The 27,493-nt window shown below is 38.5% G+C and overlaps 1 protein-coding gene across 12 annotated transcripts in view; it reads right to left on the reverse strand.

The window, feature by feature from the left end:
• tcf7 (transcription factor 7) overlaps positions 1–27,493 on the reverse strand; it is a 47,366-nt gene that overhangs the window by 17,934 nt on the left and 1,939 nt on the right. For all 12 annotated transcript variants that reach the window (XM_061752804.1, XM_061752806.1, XM_061752805.1 and 9 more), the window contains exons 3-4: positions 24,503–24,609; positions 4,057–4,183 (exon numbers count right to left, since the gene is read on the reverse strand). In XM_061752804.1, the coding sequence (XP_061608788.1) occupies positions 4,057–4,183; positions 24,503–24,609 (234 nt within the window). The remainder of the gene's footprint in view (positions 1–4,056; positions 4,184–24,502; positions 24,610–27,493) is intronic.

Below are 27,493 nucleotides of genomic sequence, written 5' to 3' on the forward strand. Positions count from 1 at the left end.
TCTTTTTGGGACTCTTTCAGAGACATTTTAATCTCTAAAGTTAGAGTTCCAAGAATGCAAATGAAAAATAATTATTTTCTTTTTAGGAAAGTGTAAGATCAATTAAGAAATTGCAACATCAAGTGTTGTTGTTCTTTTTATGAAAGTGCTACATAAGTAGCTTGTCTTTTTAGGAAATTGTAATAGCCATTCGGGATGCGCAACAGAAATAGTTTCTCTTCTTTTTGTGAAAGTGGAACATTAATAGTTTGCCTAGTGTGTAGTGTAACGTCAATAGTTTGTCTTTTTAGGAAAGTGGGATGTTCTAAATCAATAATTTGACTTTTTTTTTTTTTTTTTTTAGGAAAGTGCACCATCCACACTAGTTTGTCTTCTTTTTGGGAAAGTATTACATTAAGTTTGTGCAGTGTAACATCCATAGTTAGTCTTTTTAGGAAACTGTAACATAAATTAAGGAAGTGCTAAATTAATAGTTTCACTTCTTTTTAGGAAAGTGCACCATTACAGTTTGTCCAGTGTGTAGTGTAACATCACTAGTTTGTCTTTTTATGAGAGTGCAACATCAATAATGAGTCTTCTTTTTAGGCAAGTGCAACATCAGTAGTTCGTCTGGTGCAAAATCTATAGTTTATCTTCTTAGGAAAGTGTCAGATCAATAAGGAAAGTGCAGAATCAATAGTTTGTCTTCTTTTTAAGAAAGTGCAACGTGAATAGTTTATCTTCTTTGTAAAGAAACGGAATAGAACAAAAACATGAAGTATAAAATGTAAGTCAAGCTTTTTATTATTATGTATTTTCTATACAAGTGTTATTTGTTTCCTGACTGAGTTCGTAACTTATGTTACAAGTATCTCAAATTGTGAGTGATTAAAGCTCGCTTGTACCTCAAATTTTGGCTCTCGACACAGAGCAACAACAACAAATTCGGCCAAGCGACGGCTCATAATTTGAAAGTCCAGGTAGCACTGTATTTTTTTTTGCTTAGTTTGTGTGGGTAGCGTAAGAAACATCTACAGCTACAGTTGTGCAGGCCGTCTTCTTGTTCTTGTTCAGTAAATAGTGTTGGGTGTCAGCGCGGCTCTTCAAAGAAAATCATTTGTCAACATGGAGCAGCTAGCGTTTAGCTAGGCCCCGCCGTGTTCGCTAAGCAGTGTTTGCCGCGCAGGAATGCCTGCAGATGACTGTAATTTGGAACTCGCCTCTGGGGAGAGCTCCTTTCGGGACCCCGAAAGAGAGACAATAAAACCGGGACAGCGGCTGTGTCAGTTGTCTCCCGTCTAGTCTCTCCACCGTCGACCTTTTCTTACGTCCGTCCGCCTGTCTGTCTGACCGCGCCCTTCCTCATGCCATCATCCTCTTCGTTGCACTTCCACTCATCCCTTTATTTCCTCACCCACAAAGTAACTTTAAAGCACTTTTTCCCCTCGAAAAGATCCCTGTGCTAGTGTCTTCGTGTGCTAATGTGCTAAATGCTAAACACTCTATTCATGCCGTAAAAAATAAAATAAAAAAGAAAATCACGCCTTAACAAATGCTCACTTTTGATTAACACGTTGGTACAGCGCTGCAGTGTAGTTCTTTGTATTAGAGAAAAGTAGTTAAAATATTAGAAACAGCTCCCAGGATGACGTAGTGCATTTCTATAGTGAAAACGACAATAATACAAATATTGTTTTTCTAAATAAATTACACTGACAGTGGGAATCAAAACAGAATATAATGAAATGACAATATCTCAAGTTTAAAGTTTTTCTGCGTTTTTTTCTGCAGTTTTCTTCATAAGGTTGCCTATATATTGTTTTGTTTTTGTACTGTATTTCTTTTTAATGTTTTTTGTATTAATTTGAATGTTTTTCTATTTGAATTAACAGGATTTTAGTAGTATTGTTCGTTTTATGAGAATGTTATCACTGTAAATATTTGATACAGTACGTCTCATTTAATTTTTTTATTTGTTTCTGTTAATAGGTCTTTGTATTATTGTCGCTTTTTAAATGTTTTTATTTAGGAATTTTGATGGTTTTTCCCATTGGTTTTTAAAATATCCTTTTTTGGTTTTGTTTGCTTTTGGCAATTGTTTTTTTCATTTTTTATATATTGTGTTTGTATTCGTTTCGATTTTTTTCAAACAACTATAGATTGTTTTGTATTATAATTATTCAGAATGTTCGATTCATTTTGATGTTTTTTCCCCCCAATTTGTGTTGGTAAAAAAATATACAATATAAATAAAAAATATATAAAATATATAAATATCTACTTATTATTCTTGTTTCATTGTCTTCGTTGCATTCAGGGTGCAACTTTACTCTTAGACCAAATAGATGACATCACTGATGATGTACCAGCAAGCCTGGACCAGGTGGCGAGTGATACGAGGCATGAGGTAACTAGCTAGGTGTGTGCGCGCGTTGATTGACGACAATCCCGAGTAAAAACATTGTCAAAAAAATCATGTGAGATCCCGTGAGAAAGGTCAGACATAGCGTCCAGGTGTAGCGCTGCGTGTGTTTGTGTGTGTATTTGTGTGTGTGCGCATGAGTGTGTGTGTGCAGGTGTCTCAGTCTTTCATTAAGCACTGAGTCACTATGTTAGTCAACCATACACAAGGTGTGAGTGTCTTTTTTTTTTTCTTCGTAAAAGTGTGTTTCTATGGAAAAAAAGGGGAATTCCAGACATACAAAGTGGTCGATTCCTGAGGTGCATTAGTTTTATCTCCTTGCCTTTTTTCATATGAACGTCTTTATTTTGTCATACTTTTTTGTTTTTGTTTTTTTGCTATGGAATTTTCTGAAAATTTAACAAAAGGTAAAACTGAAATGATGTTTTTACGATAAACTACAAAAGTTGTAGGATGCTTTTTCCAACCATTGACCAAGAGAGGGAAAAAAACAAACATTTGCGATAGCAGCACAAAAATCCACCAAAGCCGAACAATGAAAATTATATAGATATACAAATACTTTTACTTTAAAATGCTAAAGTATAGCAGCAATGTTGGAGTCCAAACAGTAAGTGAACTGAAGAAAGAAAAAAAAAAAAATTATTTTGTGACGTTTCCCTAAATTAGTATGAAAAAAATGTTTTCAATTGTAAAATTTTGCTGTAGCACCAAAATTGTCACAACGCTTTTTAAGCAAAAACATAGATGCCAGTCCAAAATGGTGACCAGCCTTCAGTATTTAAAAGTCAGGTTGTGTTTGTTTATAAATGTATATATATATATATATATATATATATATATGTATATATATATATGTATATGTATATATATATATGTATATGTATATGTATATGTATATATATATATATGTATATGTATATGTATATGTATATATATATATGTATATGTATATATATATGTATATATATATATGTATATATATATATGTATATGTATATATATATATATATATATGTATATATATATATATATATATATATATATGTATATATATATATATATATATATATATATATATATATATATATATATATATATATATATATATATATATGTGTGTGTGTATGTGTGTGATTACCACCCTAATTGTTTCCATCTTGTGTGTACATGAGGTTGGTGGCCCCCGTCAAAGTCACAGTGGGACCACCCCACACATTGCGAATATACACGACTCATAAAAAGTTAGTGATATTAGGTTTTGGGGTGAAATTTCATGATGAACCGAAAATGCACTTATAAGTGAACTTAATTTGACCTTCTCGAAACAACTGACTGTCCAATTGTTTAAAGTTTTCGTACTGTTTGTCCATCTTGCTGTTCTCTAACAGGCAGCTGAATGGCAAAATTCACAACAGGTCTTTGATCCATGAAAATGTTCAAAGAGGTCCAATTCTTTGCCTTTCTGTGACTCTTCCAGTCTCTCAGTATCAACCTGTTGGTAAATCTCTGTAACATGCAACCACGGTCATTTTAAAAGTTAGAGGTCAAATTGCACCTGTAAAGGTTGTAGTGCATTTTAGGCTCATCCTGAAATTTCACCCAAAAGCCCAATATCCCTAACTTTTTGTGTGTGTGTGTGTATGTGTTAGTACCCGTCTTCTGGCTCATGTCAGTGGGCAGGTGCGGGGGGCTGGTGCCAAAGTGCTCGTTGCCGTAGGGCAGCAGCGACGTGAGCGGGTGCATGCCGTGGGGCTGCTGCACCACAGACACCTTGTTGGACTGTAACAACGCAAGAAGAACAAGAACAACTACATGAGCTACTGGTAAAGTCATAACGTCACATGATGACAGATAATGTTGGTCCCACCGAGATGCAAGCAGACTGTAATGGCGGAAAAGTGATGGTAACCCCTTAAGGTAAGTTAGGAAAGATCAGAGCAAAGAAACTTTAGTAAGTAATAAAAAAAATGATGTAAAAAAAAGAAAGAAAGAGAGTAGCTAAAATGTTAATTTGTAAAAAATACATAAAATTTATATATATATATATATATAAATAGAATTATATATATATATATATATATATATATATAAAGAAATATACATCTAAAATTGGTTTCATGAGGGATTAAAAACATAATACAAGAGTAATAACATCATATCACATAACATATCGATAACATCAAATCACATAGAAAATAATATCTCAAATAAACTTGATAAAAGATTAAAATCAGTACAATAAAAATAAATATAAATATTTATAATAAGAAGCAGCACGGTGCGTGACTGGTGAGCATGTCTGCCTCACAGTTCTGAGGACCCGGGTTCAAATCCGGCCTCGCCTGTGTGGAGTTTGCATGTTTTCCCCGTGCCTGCGTGGGTTTTCTCCCGGGAGTCCGGTTACCTCCCATACCCCAAAAACATGCCCAGTAGGTTAATTGAAGACTCTAAATTGCCCGTAGGTGTGAATGTGAGTGTGAATGGTTGTTTGTTTCTATGTGTCCTGCGATTGGCTGGCGACCAATTCAGCCCAAAGATTGCAGGGATAGGCTCCAGTGCGCCCGTGACCCTAGTGAGGATAAGCGGTACGGAAGATGAATGAATGGGTTTATGATTAGTACATATTATACAAATCTAAATAATCTCCCACATTTTAGATATAATAAATAATTTTGATTTGATTAAATTAAAATGATTGTAACAATATATATATTATTCTGCATGCTAACTTTAGTGCACACAGACGCACATCTGTCGCTGCGGCTTCTCTTTCACGTGTTGAGCTCGTTTTGCCGAAAAAGAGGGTGAAAAAAAGCATCTCGTCTGTGCGTCCTCGCTTCCTCGTCGTAATTAGCCACCCTTGAAGTGGCTTCCAGAGCGCCTTCCGCCTTTTCCGAGCGCGCTCGGGGGGAGGCGCTCGCCCCAACCCCGTTATTATCAGACCGCTCTGTAGTTAAGCGAGGAGGAGAAATCCCCCACTCCCCACCTCGCACACACACTAACACTTACACACCATACACACACTTACCCCGGCTAAAACAAGTGTGCACACGTACTATACTTGCAGAACACACACAATGTACTTTATTCACAGAACTCTGGCCATATTTAAAGAACAGAGAGCTTTTCGCGGAATATCAAGTCACAAAATGAACAGGCTTCATGTGTTGACTAGCAGAGGTGGGAGTGAGTCACATACAGTATGTGCAAGTCATAAATAAGTCTTAATGTTCAAGTTTCAAGTCCCAACTTAATGTGGCAAAAATCGAGCAAGTGGAGTTTCAAGTCAAGTCTTATGTCTTGAGTTGCAGAGGTGATGATGTCTGGGGACTTCACAACAACCAGCAGCTTGGCGGATGTAAACAGTTGTTCAAAAAAAGAGGACAAGGACTCGCTTTGGCTGTTTTTTGCCACTTATAGTAAAAATAAAACAAAGAGAATTACACGATGTGTATTTAAACAAACTACATAACTTGGCCTTACAAAAGTCTGCTAGCTTAATGCTACCACACAATGCAAAACGGCATTGACGCGCTGATGGAACGAGCATTATTGTTGCAGTGTCATTACTCTTTAAGCAATGGCTATTTGAACAGAAACAGCAGCAACACATGTAGATAGACAATATAACAATACTCACAGGCATATATTCTTTATCCTCTGCGAAAAACGACTATTACTGTATCTTACTGAGTCTTCTTTGTGTGTATACTGTACCTGTCTATGTATTATACTGCCCCCTTGTGGCCAAGGCCTGCAGACCAGAAGGAGCCGCACAATCAATGCATGAAATCATGATGCACAAACTGTTTAATTTATCACAAGCTTTTGAACTATGCTATTACTTTATGTTTATATAAAGTACAATACTGGAGAGTGCCATTTTTCTTATTTAAAAAAAAGTTACACTTTTTTGTTGGTGTTTTATGGGGGCCTGGAATGGATTAATGGCATTTCCATTAATTTAAACAGTGAAAGATTATTTTAGATACGATCCTTTTGAGTTACGAGCATGGTCACAAAATGAATTCAACTCAAATCAAGTTAAGACGCCAGTGCATTTTCACGAGCCACTTAATATAGGCAATTACAATTTTTGCTATTCGCGTCGGGTCTTGGTCCCTAAATCCTGAGAAAAGCAAATGTTCACTGTATAGTATACACAGTATATTCATTTTTATTTATTTTTGCTTAAGACATTTTTAGAATTTTTTGTTCAGGTGACAATGGGGGGCAGCACCCCCGGTCTTTTTCTTTTAATGTTTCATCTTTTCTCTAAGGTGAGATTAAAGACACTCGGGCCAGTGGAGGAACAAAGAGACGAGTGTTTTAATTTCCGCTTTTAATGGAATAAAAAGACAACTAAAGAATATATTAGTAGTGTGTGTGTGTGCTCCTGAGCATGTATCTTAGCATGTGTGTGTGTGTCGCATCAATACAAACAAGTGCAATGCGAATTTTCATTAAGTGTCACACTGAGCAGAGTGCACATAAAACACTTGCGACAATACCAACATGACTCAAAAAGGCCTTTCAAGTACAGACACGCGCGCAAAACACACACACACATCCAACACATGTATGCATTTAGCTGACACACTTAAACCAATTGATCAAGTAATTGCTCCTTTGAAGTCATTAATCTTTGATGTCATCAGCGAGAAGGAAATGCATTATTTGCACACTTCCTGTGACACATTTTGTGTTTTATTTTGAAGGTGAAACGTAGACTTTCAGAGGTGTAGAAAGCAGATTTAGGACTGAAACAAGATGGCTGAGATTAATGCTCATAACGGCACATATTCGTCAGGGGACGAAGGTGGGCACACCAGGAGTTTTTCCTCGCTTTACAGCAATCACAGCTAAAGCATTACAAATTAAATGGATTGCTGGAATAATCCCCCCCCCTAAAAACACATAAGGATCGGTCCAGAATTGTGACCAGTGGAGAGTAAAAAAACAAAAACCTGAGCTTTAGACCTAGCTGCATTGGCCATTTGCTTCCATTAGCATTCTAAATCAAATGGGTTCTTGCAATAATCCATAAATCTTGAGAATCAGTCCAGAATTTTGACAAGTAGCGAAAACAAAACAATAGAACAATAAAATAGAATTTGAACAAAGCTCCACTGGCCATTTGCTTCCATTAGCATTCAAAATCGCAATAATCCATGAAACCCATAAGAATCAGTCCAAAATTGTGACCAGTCGAACATAAAAAAAAGAAAACGGACCATTAAATGTAGCTACTGTACATGGGCCATTTGCTTCCGTTAGCATTGAAAATCAAATGGTTTCTCACAATAATCCATAAAAGATTATCGGTCCAGAATTGTGTCCAGTGGAAAGTAAAAAACAACAACAAAAAACAGACCTTAAAGCCTAGCAACTGTACATCAAACATTTTCTTCTATTAGCATTTCAAATCTAAGAATTATAAGGAATTCATAAGAATTATTCCAGAATTGTGAACAGTACAGCGGAAAAAGCAAAACAAAACAAAAAAAGACCTATAAGCCTAGCTAATTTACAGCTGCCATTTTCTTCCGTTACCATTCACAATCAAAAAGGTTTTTGCAATTATTCACAAGAATTATAAGAATCTGTCAAGAATTGTGTCCAGTAGAGTGTGAAAGACAAAAAAATGAAAATAAAAAACAGACTTTTGCTTTCATTAGCATTCAAAATCAAATGGGTTCTCGCAATATTCCATAAACGTTACACGAACCAGTCCAGAATTATGAGCAGTAGAGCGTAAAAGACAAAAACCAGAAAAAACTGATCCTTGAACGCAGGAGTCCTGCCCAACCCATTGGGTTGAGTGGTTCTTGCAATAATGCATAAAAGTTCTATCAACTTAATGCTAGCTTTGTTAGCATAGCATTAGCTTGTTGCTGAAGTATAACAACACACCAGCGAGAACACACCCTTTGCCCCACTTTAACGCCCCCTTCCAAATCTGGAAGTCATTGCCTCGTTCAAATGAGAGCTTGGTTGACATCAAAAGCGGGACAGCCGTAACAGTGCAGCCGTGTTTAAAAAAAGCAACATCCCCTCACCACAGACCCCCAAAACCAACCAACCCCCCCCAGGAAAGCCCACCCACCCAAAAAAAAAACCTCTCACTGTTTTTCACTTCTAAAGCCTCTTTCACACAAAGACCCCGCAAAATTGTCACATTAGAGGGCTAATGGAAGACTTTCACACATAACCCAGTAAGGCGGGGACAGTGCTGCAATTTGTGGCATCCTGCAAAAAGATCATTTGATGACATGTGCACCAGTGTCTGGTATAATGGGTAAAATACATGCTGGGGCAATTGCTTTAAACACAACAGGGCGGTAGGAAGATGGATGAAAAAATGTAACAAAAATGACCTTTGAGGTAGGGATTGTTCTCATGATTGAGATGACTGAGCTGTCAGTCATAGTGAAAGCTGTCACTCTTAATATCAGACTCTCAGATTTCCCGGATGTTAAATGCCACCACACGTCCGGAAAACGGATAAATAAAACACCCACTCTGATGAGTTTCGAGAGTGCCAGTGTCTATCTAGCTATTGCACTAAGTACAAAAACCACTAAAAAAGAAAGTATTGTTTTAAACAGATCAAATAAGAGCAAAACCAATTGGTTCTTTGTAATGACCACTATTACCTCCACCAAGGAGATTGATTATGTTGTCATCTACAAGGGATCTATCGACAGTTTTTATTTTGGTGGTAAAATACTGTCTACAGTATGTATATTTATTGTATTGTACCGTCTCCTTGACTGAGACAGTGAATGATTACTGTTGGCCGAAAACAGCCAAAAACATCAAACCAGTTGTCCGCTCAACCAAACTTGTGTTTTTGAAGCTCCATGTAGCAAATCACTTTCCCAAAGTACATATTAATTTAACAAACCAGAATTGACATTTACAGGTGTAAAAATTCTTCACAAGAAGTTTGTGATCTTGAAGAAAAACAGGAAAAGCAAAGCATTCATCAGGTTGGGTCCTAAGAACTTTGTCCTTGTCATACTTTAAGGGCAAAACATTATGATGATAGATCATCATCATAATGTTGGATCGAAGGGCGGATGGATGGGGGGCCTCCCGGCCGCCCTTTGCTTAACAATATTATCGCAATAATTAGCATTGTGACCTGCAAAACATGCCCAAAGTGTGAAAAAAAGTAAAACATTACAATTTCAATAAGGCATTTTCTTTTTTTTTTTTTTTTTTTACACTAAAAAGTTTTAATTAAAAAAAATAACAATTACAAAACAAAGTCACCAGAGGTTAAGTTGCCCCAATGTAGTAAAAAAAACATGAAAAATGTTTGCTTTTTTGAAGGTTTTCATGTTGGGTAAACACGATCCCTGTTCATACAGATGATTGTTAAAAAAACTACTAATATACAGTATGCATTGCAGGCCAGTAGGTGGAGATGTCACTCGGGAAAAGAATAAGCTAACGTCCGCTGTCAGTAACTGTAGGCTGTTTTTTCTGTTTTTGTTTTTTTTGGGTGGCGGGGGATTGGGAAAGTTTACCCAAAGATATGAGCGAAGTTGACCTGACGTGGTAAGAAATAAAAAAATTTTGTGTTTTTTTTTAGAACTTTTACATACGAAGTCACTTTGCAGTTAAAATTTATATAAATAATGCATCTTCACAGGAACACTTAACACACTGCAGACGTGCAGACTGTTATGCAACTGCACACAAACCGTAATGATTTGCGTTTCCGTTTACGGTACCAACGTAATTTTCAACTGTTTAAATCGCAACCCTGTAGCAACTAAAAATGCTTGCTAACAAGTGACATCAAGTTTACCAACAAACCGTAATAAACTGCAATGGTTAGAATTACCGTTTCAGATTTTAATGATCGTCACTACTGTAATTCCCTGAGAGCAGGTCCTCTGGTTTTGACGGTCCCGACATAGGACGTTTCGAGGTTCCGAAAAGGGCATACATGCTTAGTTAGTTCGTTGTAAACCAAGGACCCACTCTACATGTTTATTGGTTTATCCCAACCGGTGTCGGAAGATGTGAACCATAGAAGAAGATGCAACATCACATGTTGAACAGATGTAACGAGGATCAGAATTGCAAAACCTTAACTCTGGAGTTGACTCCAAAGTCCAAACACCTGGAAAAACATCTTTAACATTCATCGCCTCCAGTTGGTGGTTCAAAGTTGCCACAAGTGGTTTTGGCATGTAGCCTCGAGGGGGATTTGACGCTTTTCCCACATAATGGATACCGTTTGCTCACAGTTGGTGCCGGAATATGACTTTAATTCATTATTTGGGACCTTACTCGTCAAAGACACTACTTGCAAAGAGTCCTTGTCTCTGCCGTGACTGTAGTTGGACTGGCTTGAGTTACAGATCACAAATGGCTACTTCATGTCTCGGATCAAGCAGGCGGTGAGAGGAGATGAAAAGGGATTAGAGCGCAGACGCAAGATTGGCGAAAACAATTAGCTCTCAAGTCCCAGCGCCTCCAAATTCTTAATTGTTTGTAACTGAGGGCCTTCCTCGCATCCGAGGGGGGAGGAAGAGGGTGAGGGTGTGTGGTGGTGGATTTCCTCAGCCCATCCAGATCGCGTTACACAGGCCCCAAGGCTCTGATGTGGCTACAGACAGCGAGTGCAAAACCAAAGCCTGCAACCGCGCAGGCCGGCTCGGCTCTCGGCCTCGTCCTGCGGTCGACTCTGAGGAATATTTTTGAAAGCCTGAATGTATTCCAAACTACACCCCCTGTCCTCCTCCTCCAATGTCCCTGCAGGGATGTTGCGCTGTTTGAATGTTGGCAGTGAACTGGTGAAAAGTTGTTCCGAAGGGATAGCACGCAGGATTTAGATGGTTTTCATTTACGTACGGAACGTCTGATGTAAGAGGCGCAAACAGTTTTCAGCTCAGAACTGGCTCAAAATATTTTTCTGGCCGTGTTCGTAGGTGGCCAGTCAAGTAAAAACTGCAGGCTTTTTCCTTCTTTTGGAAATGTCTTTTTCACACATTGCTGTTCTGTGTGAAAGGTACAGTCAAGGAATAGGCCAAATTTGGTTGAGGAGTAATGCGTCACAAGAAATTAAGCTTTAGCAAACTCATCATCTTGAGCGGCACACACACAACATCAGTCACGAATTAATGTGATGTATTCCATTCGAGGAAAAAAACTTTCCCTTTTGACGCAACATCTGGTGTGCTATGTACAGATGCTAGCTTAAAGGTTTGCAAATGTTTTTCAGTTCAGAACAGGCCCTAAAAATCTTTTCTAGGCCATGTTCATATGGTTACCAATCAAGTAGTTGAGTTTGCAACCGTGCCGTATACAACTCCAATTCCAATGATATTCCAGATATTTTATGTTTGAACATTAAATATCTTGTCTTTGTAGTGTATGCAATTACATATAGGTTGAACATGATTTGCAAATCATTGTATTCTGTTTTTATTTATGTTTAACACAACGTCCCAACTTCATTGGAATTGGGGGTTGTAGTTTGTATGTACTACATCTCTGCTGGACTTATTAGTGGTGTTAGAGACACATAACCGAGTGCCAACTGAAGAACTTATTGTCTGGTCAAGATGTAGAGGTTCTTTTTACAAACAAAAAATAGCTGTTGTGTAAACAAGGGGCTAATACGTCAATGTCTTATGATGTAAAGTGGGCTTCAGATTGAAAAGCTGGAAAATTACAAGTCTCCATCTTAGAAAGATACTGGTCTGAGTATGTAAAAGGGGTATGCACACAAATGGACTCAATGGACTAAAGATGCTAACTCATAGCAAAAAAGAAAAAAAAAAGCCCATTAGAACATGTCCACCTTTTTATCCGTCACATCAATTAAAGCCCTTTCCATTGACATGCTCTTGTTCTCTATTAGTCCGCCACGTTCTCGGCTCTCTCGTGGAGTTTCTCTTTAATCTTAGCGAAACGCTGTTACCATTGATGCGCCTATTGATTTGATGTTTGCGCCTGATCCTTTTATCGCCGCCGTCTCAAAAGAAAAAAGCCTTGAGTTCGAGGTGCTAGAGCGTTTCGGCCGATGACAACTCCTGATGTTTACTGGATATTTACGAATTTGCGACAGCGACATATGTCTTTCCATAAGTCATCAGGCATCGGTAAGGAATCCTGCTACTTAAGTGGGTAACTAGAATAGTGTCGGTTGACATTAACGTTCATTAGAACGTCTGTTTTAACAATTTCAAAACCCGAGGCCTTGTGATTGGGTTCCTAGTGTCTTTCAGTCGATGACGATTGAAGATGTTTTTTTAGACATTTACGACTCTGTGAGGCTTTGTGATGTCCACTACTAGATTGTAGTGGACATCAAAGTGATGCATCTTTTATAGTACTTAACATTTGTTTCCTTGGGAACAATGTCATACACATTCAAATCAATAATTTTAAATTATTTTTTTTTACATAGAAATGGAAGTCGTTTGCATAGCGCTTTTCAAAGTATTCACTCATTCTACATTGCGTAGAGTAGGAATAGACTTTGTCTAGTCGCATTTGGACTCAAAATCAGGTTATGTCGTCCCTGTAGTTACAGAACTCCTTTCTAAACATCCATCCATCCATCCATCCATTTTCTGAGCCGCTTCTCCTCACTTGGGTCGTGGGCGTGCTGGAGCCTATCCCAGCTATCATCGGGCAGGAGGCGGGGTACACCCTGAACTGGTTGCCAGCCAATCGCAGGGCACATACAAACAAACAACCATTCGCACTCACATTCACACCTACGGGCAATTTAGAGTCTCCAATTCATGCATGATTTTGGGATGTGGGAGGAAACCGGAGTGCCCGGAGAAAACCCACGCAGGCACGGGGAGAACATGCAAACTCCACACAGGCGGGGCCGGGGATTGAACCCCGGTCCTCAGAACTGTGAGGCTGACGTTCTAACCAGTCGTTCACCGTGCCGCCCTTTCTAAACAGTGGATGTAATTCAGGGAAGATTAGCATCCAACTTGCCTACGATCGCATGTTTCAAATTAATGTTAAAGCTTAAAATGGAGGTATTCACATTAAAACCTGTAAGCAACCTGCTGGCCTTGTGTTTTTCCATAAAGTGGCGTCTCAGAACCGGACCGCAAGCGTACTACTCCAAGAAAATCCTCTGCCATCTGTCTATAAACCCCAAACAAATACACTTGAATCTAACGTCTTAGCCAGAGGGCAACGTTTTCGTCGTGGCAGGGCTCCACCGGACTAATCCAAGCGGGATGGCAGGAAAGGGGGGGGGGGGGGTGAAGCAAGAGCGCTACCATCCAGCGGACCACGAGTGGACTCAATCCAAATCCTTTGGGAAGGCTTGCTGCCGTGTGTTCGACCGCAAAGCTGCACGTCGGAGAGGTCATCTGTCAACGCTGGCCGCCATGCGTATTTTTATATTTTTACCATACGCGTTTGTGTGTTTATAAGACATTTGTTTTATTTTGATTCTCGGAGGAATGTACCATTCGACAAGCTGAGACGTCTTATTTACTTGAGTGTTCTTGTTAGATAGCATGCCACTTTTTGGGGTTTGTGTCCAAGCCCGGTCGGGTGGCAGCGTCGGTTCTGCTATCGATCATCTGTAATAATGACGCAGTGGCCGACTTTAGCGTGTAATTATGGTCCCAAAATAGAAGTGGTAGACTCCGCTGCAAGACCGTTTGGGACCTTTAAGTACACATTTTACGACAAAAACACAACTTGGTCCATCTTTATCTGTCACTCTTCAGAGCGTGGAACAAGAGACTCAGGTAAAACTGTCTTAAACTTCGCTGACATCTCATTTATCATTTTCGCAAAATCACTGCAATACAAAAACATTGCATTTTGTTTGTTGAGTTACTTTGTTGCATGGCTGTAAGTAGATGGGTAGAGGGTTGGTTCAAAAGATGGACAGGTGCAATAGCTGGGTAGAGGGATGGTCTATTAGTCAACTGGAAGGATGGATAGGTAAATAGGAGAGTACATGTTTGGTTGGAAGGGTAGTCAGAGGACCAGATTTGGTGTTTAAGAGTTCATAGAGTGAATAATTGCAGGGATGGGTCTCTAAATGGAAAGATAAATTGTTGGTTGGTTGGAAGGATGGTAGCGATGTAGCAAATTTGCTAGGAACAAGGTTGGATGGTTGATAAACAGAATGGTGGCATGGATAGGTAGATAGAAGGGCATATAGCTGGTTAATTGAAAAGATGCACGGTAGATACAGTAGATGAGATGGTTTATTGGTTGATTGGAAGGATGGATGATAGACAGATGGCACATTTAGCAGGTAGATGGTTGATAGAATGGATGGTAGAGTTACCTCTTTATGGGGTAAAAATAACAATGTGTATATTAATTAGTATGTACGCAAAGTATATTAGTGGCCAGTTTTATTCCATCACTGGCTTCCATCCATCAATCCATCCATCCATCCATCCATCCGTCTGTGCGTCTTTAGAAACATCTGCTGTTTGCATCTGCGGCAAGGGGAATTGTGTGCTGCTGATTTGTAATGTAAATATGCGGTATTAGAGCACACAAATAAACACACACATTGCATTTTTAGCTGGCGGGCTTTGCGTCGTCACTGATTCGTAATTGTTACCACCCGTGCCGAGCGACTAACCGTCACCGGCAGCTGATACAGGAATAATCAGAGACAGACGTGCACACTGCATATTTACATATATGAGCTACCAAAGTGTGTCTATGTGTGTGTTAGCCTCGGCTGCGTACGTCCACTTAGCGCCAGTCCAAAAAACAAACATGGTGGCCAACCAGAAAAATCCAGCGGATTCCCGGCGGGGTGTCGGAGGCCAAACCCACAACAACATCCTTCTTTCTTTCTTTCTTTCTTTCTTTCTTTCTTTGTGAAGCCTTTTCTGTCACTTGTAAAGCATGAGCTATTCTGTTATGTAGAAATCGTGCTCACGGGTCAATTTGACCTGTACCATATTTAATTATCGAAAAGCTATACAATCGTTTCACATTTTTCCAATGATTTTTTTTTATTTTTATTTAAATGTATTTTTTTCATTTTTATGGAGTGAAAAAATTAATACCTCTTCTGTTACGGGTCAGACTGACCCATTGACTTTAAATTCAGATAATTTGTATTGAAGCAGTTTTTAACCCAGAAAGGAACAAAAGAAATCAAAATTCAATTAATGAAGTCAGCCAAGCAGAAGGCGTTTCACCCCCAAAAAAGAATTTTAAACAATTATTTTTACTTCAAGATGGGTCAATTTAGAGCATGTTTAATTAACCCCAAAATTGTTTTACATGACATTGATTTAAAAAGAAAACTTTTTTTTGTTGTTTTTTTTACATTTTTTTCTATGGCGTGACATTAACACGACACAACTCTTTTGTTCCAGCTCAGACTGACTTGCTGACTTAAAATCGAGATGATGTGTATTGCAGCACCTGTTTCTGAATCTGAAATGAACAAAATAACTTAACAAAATACAATTTAGCAGTTTCATTCACCCAGGGCTTGTTTAATTATCCCAAAAATAGTTGACCCCCCCTCCCCATTTATGAAGTCACAAACTAGCAAAACACACCACTTTTTCTTTGGGTTAGACTGAAACGCTGACTTAAAATTGACAAGACTTTTTGTATTGGACTGCTGTTTCAGAACCTGAACAAAAGAAATAAATTACAATTAAGTCAGCCATTCAAGCCAGCCAGGCAGATGTGTAACACCCAAAAAACACTTTTAATTAATAATTTTACTTAAAGATGGGTCAACTTCACTCAGAGCGAAAATGTTTTACATGACGTTAAAAAAAATCTTTCATTTTATATTTTGACTTTTTTTATGGCGTGATAATTTAACAAGACGAAGAGAAGACGATTTGAATTGGAGCACTTATTTTTTTAACCCCCCAAAAATGTACCAATTAAATCAAGCCAAGCAGAAGAAGTTGCAGATACGGTTTCTTCGATTAAAACTGGTCAATTTGACCTGCAGCAGTAATTAAGATTACACAGCCTCACAATACTACAGGAACTAGAAAAGATACCATTTTTTCTTAGGGTGACATTTTCCCCTGTAGCTCAGCAAGTTAAAAAATCCCACTCGTACACATCTGTGTGTGTGTGTTTGTGTGTGTGTGTGTAGTTCAGGTGAGGCTTGTATTTTCCGTGGTGAACCACAACAAACTGTACACAGCGAGCTGCACCTCAGAGAACCCTTACTGCCAACAAGTAGTCAAACAGAAAGAATAAATGGCTACAAGTAGCTCTCGTCGCCGCTTACGTTTGTGCTAAAGTCTTGTCAGGGGATAATGGTATTGCTTTTGAGATGATAGCATTGACAAAAAAAGTTAAAAAAAATGTCTAAGTACAACTACATTCTAGGCAAACTTACATTTTCTTTTTATGTTAAATGATTTTTTGCAAGTTCTTTCCAGTTTTTCACAATAAACAAAATAGTAAAACAATTGGACTGCAAGCTTTTCATCTAATTGGAGAGTGACAAACTAGTCTACGTGGTTAATCCACTAAAATAACATTTTAGCTAGTTAGAAGACGCAGCAAAGTAGATGAACAGAATCGTTCGTCCATCTTTTTCTTTGTCACGTTTGAGTAGCTACTTGCTGCTCCCGAGGCAAATTTCATGAGGCAAGACAATTTGGGACCCTAGCTCCATAAAAAATGTCCAATATATTAATGTCCTTTCAAAGGACAATTGTTTTCGATTTTTAGACGATATATTTACATAAATATTTAGTGAAATGAGACGGAATAAAACATACGGCTCTTCTTCTCTTCCTCCACTGGGGAATATGACCACAACCTCATACACCTAGAGACCACAAACAGGCTGCTGCTGGAACAGCAGGCAGCTCATAATTTGTCTGAGATAGTTTGGTCTAAAGACACAAATGAGGCGCTGCAGGAGTGCCCCCATGTCACCGACTGGGTTTGTCTTTAAAGATGACGGTTTTCAATTTTAATTCAAAGTGAATATCTTGTGATCTCATTTGTCTATATGTAAAGCTTTTGTTTCAGCTACAGTTTCTTTTAAAGTGCTATGTAAATAAAGTTGAGAAATCTTAAAAAGTAAAACAAAAAATAAAAAAATATACCCCCACAAAAACAAAGTACAGGACTGTCCGATGTTCCGCATATCCGACTTAGTTTTTTTTTTTTTTTTGCCTTAAACATGAACACATGTTTAAGGCAAAGGTTAAGGCATGTTTCTGTGGGGGGAAAAAAACTGAATACAGTGACATAAGTCAACACAATTAAAAAACAGAAAAACATTTAACACAAATGACAGAAAAAAGTAAATTAATTGAAAAACAGCAGCATAAGTTCACAATTTGTGTACATTAATTACCTGTTAAACACAAATTTTGCATTTAACTGACTACTAAGTAGGGGGCACTGCACTCCTTGGCCCGACTGCAAAGTCACCACTGAATGCGTGGCCCAAAATATTTGGTACAGCTGTGATGCTCTGTTGCGAGTGTGCTGGTGAAATGGTTAAAGGTGTTGTGAAGGTGTCAGAGAGTGACTTTCGACAGAGGCTGTGGTTTTTGTTGTCGAAGCACTCTGCGGTTAGCTGCTAGCGTTCTGATTGTTTTACTTCCGACTACTCTCTGACTGGCCTTCGTTGTACCCTGGCGTCTTCATCCCGCTCTCTTTCGACACTTTCTCCCAAAGTCTTTTTCTCTTTTGTTGTGCACTTCCTGCCTGCCCACTCACTTCTTTCCTTTCATCTGAATACCGTGTTAGCGCCCCTGAATGTTAGCGTGTGCGCCACCTGCACCTGAACACGCCTCACCACAAAGCATACGTCACAGTTGCTCCAGTTTTTCATCCGCCCTAAAAGTGCTCACTGCCCCAGCACACAAACACCAAAATAATCTAAATTGGCAACATAGTCAAATCATTATTTTTTTTTGTTATTATATTATTAAAAATGGCTCCCATATGCATTCCAGGCCAGTACTTGGCAATATGACGGGCGTTTACTGAAGTGCATCCATAATAACTCAAAATAAGTCTACATAATGTAGTAAAAAAACAGAGTGAAAAATGCGTTTTTGAAAAGTTTTGCACCATCACAAAAAAATGACTGAAAAGGGTGTAATATGCATTCCCTGTAAAATAAAGTTAATAAATCCATGAAAAGATGGTAGTTTGGCAAGGACAAAAAAAACAAATGTTTATATTATTATTACTACTAGATTAATGGAATGTATGTATGTTAAGAAAAATATTCCAATTTAATTTTTAAAATGAAAAAAAAAAAAAGAAAACTTATCCCATGAATAAATTCAACAAATCTGGAAGAATTTGAAGAATTGCACTTTGGCAGAAGAAATGTTGAATGACCCTCTTAGCGTAACAAGTAATTTCATGCAATTTATGTTATATATTAGATAATTAACGAAGTACACTTTAATGAAAAACAAATAACAACTGCTTGCTTCTGTATTGTTTCCGGGGATTGCCAAAAGGTGCACTTTTAAGATACCCTAGTGGGTTTTTTTTCTTCTTCTCAGCCCTCTCTGGACACAATGAATGTATGTTAGTGTGTCACAGAGAGGAAGGAGCGTGGCGGTAGATGAAAGAGGACGCCGCGGTGGCCGTGCGTGATCACAGCCATGTGTGGCGGTGCGCTTCATGCGGCCGCCGAGGCTCCGGCCGGTCTGCGACGGCCACGTGGGCGGAGAGCGACGACGACATGCAGCAGGACGAACAGGAGGAAGAGGAGGTTTGAGTTTCATCTGGTATGGACTATTTTTAAACGAGAAAACTTTAATGACACGAGCGATGAGGATGTTTTGGGCGTGGAGGCCAGATGATCAATTATAATACATCACGCAAAAACTGGTTTTGTTTCATCCTTTTTTTGTTTGCCTTTTGTAGTTAAGTCAATAAATCCCTAAAAATATTGCCTTATGGTGGGAAAAACGTTGAATTTTTGCACTATCAATGACTTTAATATACCAATGTATGAACGTATGACTAAAGTCAACAAATCCATAAGCAATATTGGAGTTTGGCACAAGAAATGTTGCATTAATCTTTTAGTAATATAATTCAATGTATATAATCAATGTTGGAAATTAATTATTACAAAATGTATGAAAATAACTGCTTGCTTCAGCATAGTTTTGTGTAATCCAGTTGCCAACAAACAAACATACCGGATCCCAACATTTCATTGACGTTGGTTAATCATCATCATTATGCCACTTTTTATGAAAATATAAAAATAAGAGCCACTTCCACAACACACACCAACACCTGTTTGCCCCGCCCTTCTTCCGGAAAATGAATAATTACAGGTACAAACACCCGGGGGCCGTCTCAAAGGGGGCTTTTCCCCTCTGTCTTTTGATATCCATTTAACATGTTTTCCTCCTCTTCTTCAGGAGATAGTCGGAAGCCTCGGCCACCCGCCACTTCAAAGCCCACCCCACCTTCATCTCGCTTATCTATAAGGCATGTGTGTTTACCTCTCGGGTGTTGTTATCATTGTAAAGGCAGGATTTTGTGTCCGTATTAATGTGCAAAACACCACCGCGTTGTCCTTTAGCAAGGAAGAGGAGAGATTATACAGAGCAGACACGTGGAATGCAGGATACAAGGTGTTCTGACTACAACATGGCTGCTGGTGTCACATTTGGGAGCAATCGGAAAAAGATCTCTAGGGCAAGTTCGTCTTTGAAGGACTCCATGGAAACGGCCAAAATGACCGTAAGATGGTTGCTTCTAACCAAAATGGCTAACTTCCTATGTGTTTTCAGGCATGTCTTCTTGAGTCTTTTTAGTGGGTCTACTTATCATAGAGATGGGTAACAAATTTTGTGTTGTGACTTTCGGGGCAAAATTTTCAAATATATGTTTCTGTTTCATGGCAGGTCATCAAACTTTGGCCCCACTGCGTCAAAATGATTGCCGCGTCAAATCAAAACTGCAAGATTTTATCAGACTTTACACCGATTTGATCGGTATCGGCTGATTATTAGCATTTTATACTGACCGGCCGATCAGCTTTCATGTCAGAATTCGCCAATCCGATCAATGACTTCATTGATCATTGACTTCATTGATCGGCTACGCAAAAGACATTTACTCCGTGTCGCTTATGAATCCAAAAGCTAGTTTACTTTTAACCTTGTCACGTGTCTTGTGGTGTCGTACTGTAACTATCTGACGGCCAATAAAGTTTTTTTAATCTTGCCGGTGAAAAAACACGTCGTCGGTGTGGGACTATTTTGCGGTGTCTCAGACAAACAACACAACACGTAAGTTATTTGCAGTCTGTGCACAATTGAAGTACGTCGTGGGGAACATCATCTAAATGCTTTAACACAACAAATTTGATCGAGCACCTGAAGAATGTACACAAGGAGGAGCATGAGTAAGCATGTCATTAACAGGATTTGTTAAAGTAATTTAATTGCAATGAAGTAATTTAATTCCAGTAACTTAGCACCCACTATTTCTGTCATGTTGTTATGTTGATTTGACTTAAACTTATGTCAGTGGCCAATCCTTGAATGCCCCCTAGAGGTCACTGATGTTTAACTTTTGTCTAAAAAGGTAGCGAATACTTGAAGATACTCAGTATACAGTACACAAGTATATACAATAAATGAACAAGTCATGTAAATAGACACATTGCTGGTGATTGGTTATCGTTTTTTTTTTGGCCCCCAAAAATCCTGATCGAGTAAAGCAGCGGTGTCAAACTAATTTTTGTCGCGGGCCACACTGCAGTTACGGTTTCCCTCAGAGGGCCGTTATGACTGTGAAACCATAAAAATCTTTAATCGCCTCATCATATTTACACACGAAATGTGTGAACTAGTTTTGGAATCAGAAATCAAGGGTAATGGGTTTTTCAACTATTATTAATGTTGGGTAACACAAAAATGCTTACAATATCGCAACGTTATCATTTATGATGTATGACAATTTGAAATTTTGGTACAGATTTTAAAAAGAATCATGGAAGTTGACACACATGATTTTGCCTTTGCGGGCCACATAAAATCATCTGATTTTCGGATCTGGCCCCCGGGCCTTGATTTTGACACCTGTGGTGTAAAGCCTGGATTTTATGTCCATTTTTGGGCATGGCTTCTTGAGACTTTTTTGTGGGTCTACTCATGATAGAGATGGGGAACAAATTTTGCATTGCTACGTCAAACTGGCTTCGGGGGCTGCATTTTGAAAAATATGAATCTTCAATCGTCATAAATCTTCGTTGCCACTGTGTCAAAATGATAGACACGTCCAACCAAAATGGCTGATTTCCTGTCTTTTCGCGCATGGCTTTTTGAGACTTTTTTTGTAGGCCAACGCATGATAGACATGCCTACCAAAATTCATGTTGCTAAGTGGAACTGGCTTCGGAGGCTGAATTTCCAAAAAGCGTGTCTCATCTCGACGCCCCTTTGGGTCTAAATGAAGGTGATGAGGGGTTGCATTGTGGGGATAACAGAGGCCTCAGACAATATTGTCGCGATTGTTTACCGCCAGACTAAGTCACCAGAACCCCCACAAAGCAGCATTACAAAAGGGAAATGAGGAAGTAGGACAATCCGGGGGTGGTGGCAACTTTCCCTTGATCCTATTTGGACAAGGAGCAGGGAGGAGAGACGACACAAGGAGGAGACGCTTGGAAACATGGGATAAAAACACTGAGGTTATGTTGACGTGACAAAAGTAAGACGGTGCTGCAGTGTGCATGCCAGGCCAATAGTAGGCGATGTTGTTAATGAAGACCAACAAACAAGCAAATATTACGACTGTACAACATATTTTTTCCTTTTTATTTTCGGACGACTACTCCTCCTGAACTGCTGTACACCGACATGCAATAAATTACCAAAAATATGCAACCCCACTTTGTGAGCTGTGTTATTATTACCTGTCAAATGGTGGCGCTGTTCAGAAAGTGTTTATAACCTGATGTTATAATTCTATTCTTTACTTCTAACAACACCTTTCTCACACTTCTCCTCCTGAACATACAGAAATGCAAAAGTTTGGCAAAATGTGCAACTTGACTTTGTGACGTGTGCTAGTACTTGTCAAAGAAATCTGTCAAATGGTGGTGCTGTTCAGGAAGGACCTTGGTGAAAACAAGCATATCACTATTCAAACTTTTATCATCTACGTTCTCTTTAATCATAATAAAAAATTTATTTCATACAGTTATATTTTTTATTAAAAAGACAAATAATTTTACGACAGTATTTTACTTATTATCCCATCGATTAATGAAATAATCAGATACAAAATCTATTTTGCATAATCAAAACAATACCAACGCATAATACAATAAAGTGCAAGTGAGGTGCAGGTATTTTTTCTGCTCACTTGGTGTCACCATCCTCACGTTGTACATTGCAGTATTAGTGACTTTAAAAGGAGTGAGTGACATGTGCATCAGCGAATGAGGGTGTAGTTACCTTGTGTTGACGATCTAGAGGTGCTGTCGTGTAAAACAGTTCTGCATTTATCGGCATAAAATAATAATCCCAAACTGTGCACATTCTCTATCTGTTTCCTCCTGACTCGCTGCCATCGTGCCAACTTATTGTGGTGTGTGTGTGTTCGCAGTACCATTAGTCTGTGTGGAAAAACTATCCCCGCTAAGCTTCAAGGTAGAGATTTCATGTCGACCTTTTGTAATCGAATTTGAGTTCCAATTAATTGTTTCAGCTCTAATTTCACTTCATTTCAATGAAAAGAAATTGCGCACAGAATCCCGTTGCCCTATCAAGTCTAAATGACGAAGTTTTTTTTCTCCGTTGTCACTTGGGGATTGTATATCATTCAAAATCAATAGCATTCTCACTTGGCCAACTCAAGGATTGCAGCCTTTGTAGCTTTCGTAAACAACATTCGCTCAAAACGTCACATGCGACCTCGGCCGAAGCCGCAAACAAACAAACAAGATCAAAGAGCACGCTTGATAGCGATTAGCAGCGGCGGCAGACTTCCTCGCGACAACACACACACCTACGCACACACGTACGCGTGCTATCATACAATCTTGTCACAATTAGACAGAAGCAAAACAGGCTTGTCCTGTTCTTAAAAAGTGACATCATAACTGTCCGTGACTTATGACTGCCGTTTTGTTTTTGTTTTTGTTTTTTAAGTCCTCGCTAACCTCAACTAAAGAATTGCAACGTCTTTACAGACATGTAATTTGCATTTAAAAAATATATATCTTGCATGTGTCCACATATGTACAACAAAGCAAAAACAAAAGATCACAATGACAGTCAGCTGAGTACAGACCAGCGCCAAGGCCCAGCAAACTGAATTTGGATCAACACCAAATTGTACGCACACATAAAACACAATCTGGATTTGGTCATCAAGATTCTTGCATTATTTACACAGGCATTAAGGAGAATTTAAGTAAAATATAATGCATTATTTACTAATTTACTAAAATGATTACTTACTGATGAATTTGGCAAAATAGAAAAACAATACATTAAAATGCATTCAATATGTAAGGAAAAAGTTTTTTTAAATTACTGTAAAATTAAAATAAAATCTTAAAACGAATGCACACTAACTAAGAAATCAAGGAACTTATAACATAATATTAAAATACATGCTTTATTTACTGAGAGTTTAAGGAAAAGAAAGAAAATGTACTATAAATGAATGCATTTACTGAGAAATTAAGGAACATTTAAAAAATAATAATATCAAAATGCATCCATTATTTTTTAGATATAATATCAAATGTTATATACACACAAAATTTACTGATTAATTGGGGAATATTGTTCTAAAATGACATTTGTGTATAATAAAAAAAAATGAGGCAAAGGTAAAAATAAAATCATCCACCATTTACTGGAAATGTAAGGAAAATGTATATATTATTGTTATGAATTATTTACTGAGAACCCTATTAATTGAGAGAAAATAATTAAAAGCTGACACAGAATGGCTGTGTTAGCGTAAACAACCCCAATGTTACTGAAACTTTTAAGGATTACCTTTATGTGCGCAAGCAAGAATGTTGTTCAATTAGAACCCAGCACAAGTCTCTCGAGGCAGCCATCGTCAAAGCAAGAATCCTATTGATTTTGAGGAGAGCGGACGTACCGTCGGTGACACGGAGCCGTTGGGGAGGTAGGGGTCCGGCAGCATGAGGAAGGGGTACCCGGGGTACCCTGGGGTCTTGTACACGCCGCCATCTTGCTGCTTGGATGCTGAGGAACAAACAAACAACAACAAGTTAGCAGAAATGCTCATCAGGTTGTGACCCAATTCCGACTTTTTTTTTTTCAGTTACAGATATTACTGTTGTAACACTTGAGACCGGTCTTGGTCTCATCTCGGACTCGACTCCCAAAAGTCTTGGTCTCGTCTCGGTCTCGGACTGGCCGGACTCGGGATTTTCCGCCGAGACCGGTCAAGACCAGCACTGATCTATTATTCTTCAACCACATTAATGTGATAATAAGGAGAAGTGCTTAGTAAAAACAATAAATACATTGAATTCATGTGTTAATAACTTCACACCACTCACGTGATGCCCGCACCATTCGCGGTGTTGTGACTGATGTGAAGAGGAACTTTTTTTCTTCTTCAGTTCTTCCAAATAAAGCATCACGGCTGCCCAACAGCCGCCAACTCAGACAGCAGTTTGAGCACTTGGCAATATATTGTAAAGTATATACAGTACTTATAATTAATCTATGTGTCGTATACATGTTTATTATTGTATTACAATATCGCTATTTCCCCCACCACACAATGGCAGTTGCAGCACTGTACTGTTAGTGGCCAATCAATTTATGGGTGTTTGAATGCATAACTTTGCACGTATACAAACACTTTTACTTTTAAGCGTGCTTTTGGTGTACACGCACTCTTGACGAAAGAAAATTTTATGAAAGACATGTTGCAACGTGCGGACACCGGAGCTAACGTTAGCGTCAGGTGTTTCAAGTTGGAGCACGGCTGGTTGGTCTCACTAACTAGTAACACACTGTAAAGAGATCAGTTTCTGTGTTGTTCGCGCAGTATTCCGAGTTCACAGATGGCATTAATGCCTTCTTGATTTGTTTTGACAGTTGGTAAATGTTTGAAGAGATCGCTACAGGACTTCAGTGGAACAGCAGCGCTGCTAATGTCTATTGGTCGACCAAAATTACAATGACGCCGACACCAAGATCTGTTTTCCAAGTGTTCCATGTCAACAGAGTTTACCCTTTAAAAAAATTTAAAAAAAAAAAAAAAACACGACTTCTGATGCGGTGACCAGCGTCACATTCAATAAAATAGGAAATATCCCAACTGGTTCCGTTTTCACAGTGTTCTATGTTAACCTAGTGGAATCTCAAAAAACAAAACATGGCTGCTGACCATCACCACCATCAGTTCTACTACTCTTGTGTTGCTTTCAACAAAATAGGAAATATCACACCTAGATCTTTAAGTGTTCCATGTCAACCTAGTTTGACAACAACTACAACAAATATATGAACACCTTCCACTAACCTTACACTGCATTCAGTAAAATAGGAAATACCCCATCAGGTTCAGTATTACAAGTGTTCCATGCCAACCTAATTTAACTCTTGAAAAACAAAAACAACAAACATGGCTGCTGACCACCACCACCCTCAATTCCACTACCATTATGCTGCATTCAATAAAATAGGAAAGATCCCACCCCATCCAACCGTGATCTGTATTACAAATGTTCCATGTCAACCTAGTTTAACCCTTAAAAAAACATGGCTGCCATCAACTACGTTGCATTCAATAAAGTAGGAAATATCCCACCTTGATCTGTATATCAACTGTTCCATGTCAGTTTAGACCTTCAAATAATAATAGTAATAAAATAGGAAATGCCCCACCGAGCTCTATATTCCATGTCAAACTACCTTAACACTTGAAACAACAAAAACATGGCTGCTCACCACCATATCCACAACCCTTATGCTGCATTCATGAAAATAGTAAATACCCCAACAGGATCTTTTTTCCCAAGCATTCCATATGACAACTCAGTTTAACTCTTAAAAAAAACAAAAACAAAACATGGCTGATGGGCATCACTTCCACTACACTCATGCTGCATTCAATAAATTAAGAAATATCCCAACTGGATCTGTATTCTAACTGTTCCATGTCAACCAAGTTGAAGGCCAAAACAAAGTACAAAACAACAACAACAGGGCAGCGACATGACATACGTCAACAAACATAATAAACATTCCTTATCGTGTAGTTTGATCCTTTCGTGTTATTTGACGCATTTTGTCACTTTCAGCCACGTCGTGTAAATCCTTAAAGATGCTCCCGAATGCAAAGCGTGTGTTTACAAGTGTTGTTAGTTTGGGCGTGTTAGATCCTTCGACGCGTTACAAGCACCACCGGGCCTCCTCCGTCCTCAAGCCTACGTGTTAATTTTCTAACTTTATACCCAGAGACAAAGACGCTGGATGATTATTTTACTTTTTTTTTTTTTTTTTTTTTTGAGGCCATTGTTTGGTATTAGTCACCCCAAGAGCTTAAGTCCCAGTTGACTGAAATAATTGTGTTCAGATGGGGAATAACGTGCAGAAAATAAACAATAAATACAAGTTAGCAGCTTTAAAGCCATTCATATACATTTTCTAAACGCTTAATTGACTAAAAAGTGGATTTGGGGTCAAAACCTGCCCCTGTTGACCATGTAACCAAACATCTCAAAGTTTGTCCAAATATTTGCATCGAGACTCATTGTGTAGCCACCTTAAAATAAGTATTTTATCCTTCATAGGAAAATAGTACAAAATGCCCAACTAATAGCAATAATTAATAAGACTTCTGACCTCCTCATCATATAAAGCACTCAAAACCTCTAAAATGTAGTCCAAGCAGTGACACTCATTGTGTAGCCAGTCTAAAATTAGCCTAATAGCTTTAACATGTAAACTGGAAAAATGCCCATAGAAAGGGAGGTTTTGTCAACTGTCACAAAAAGGGGAAGGTTTACAATTTTAAAACTCTAACTCATTCTTCATCATTGCAAATGTAGTCCAAATGTGTGCATCGAGACTCATTGTGTAGCCATTCTAAAATAAGCCTATTATCTTC

This window comes from Phyllopteryx taeniolatus, chromosome 17 (genome assembly GCF_024500385.1).
Source record: "Phyllopteryx taeniolatus isolate TA_2022b chromosome 17, UOR_Ptae_1.2, whole genome shotgun sequence".
In the NCBI taxonomy this organism is placed as follows: domain Eukaryota; kingdom Metazoa; phylum Chordata; class Actinopteri; order Syngnathiformes; family Syngnathidae; genus Phyllopteryx; species Phyllopteryx taeniolatus.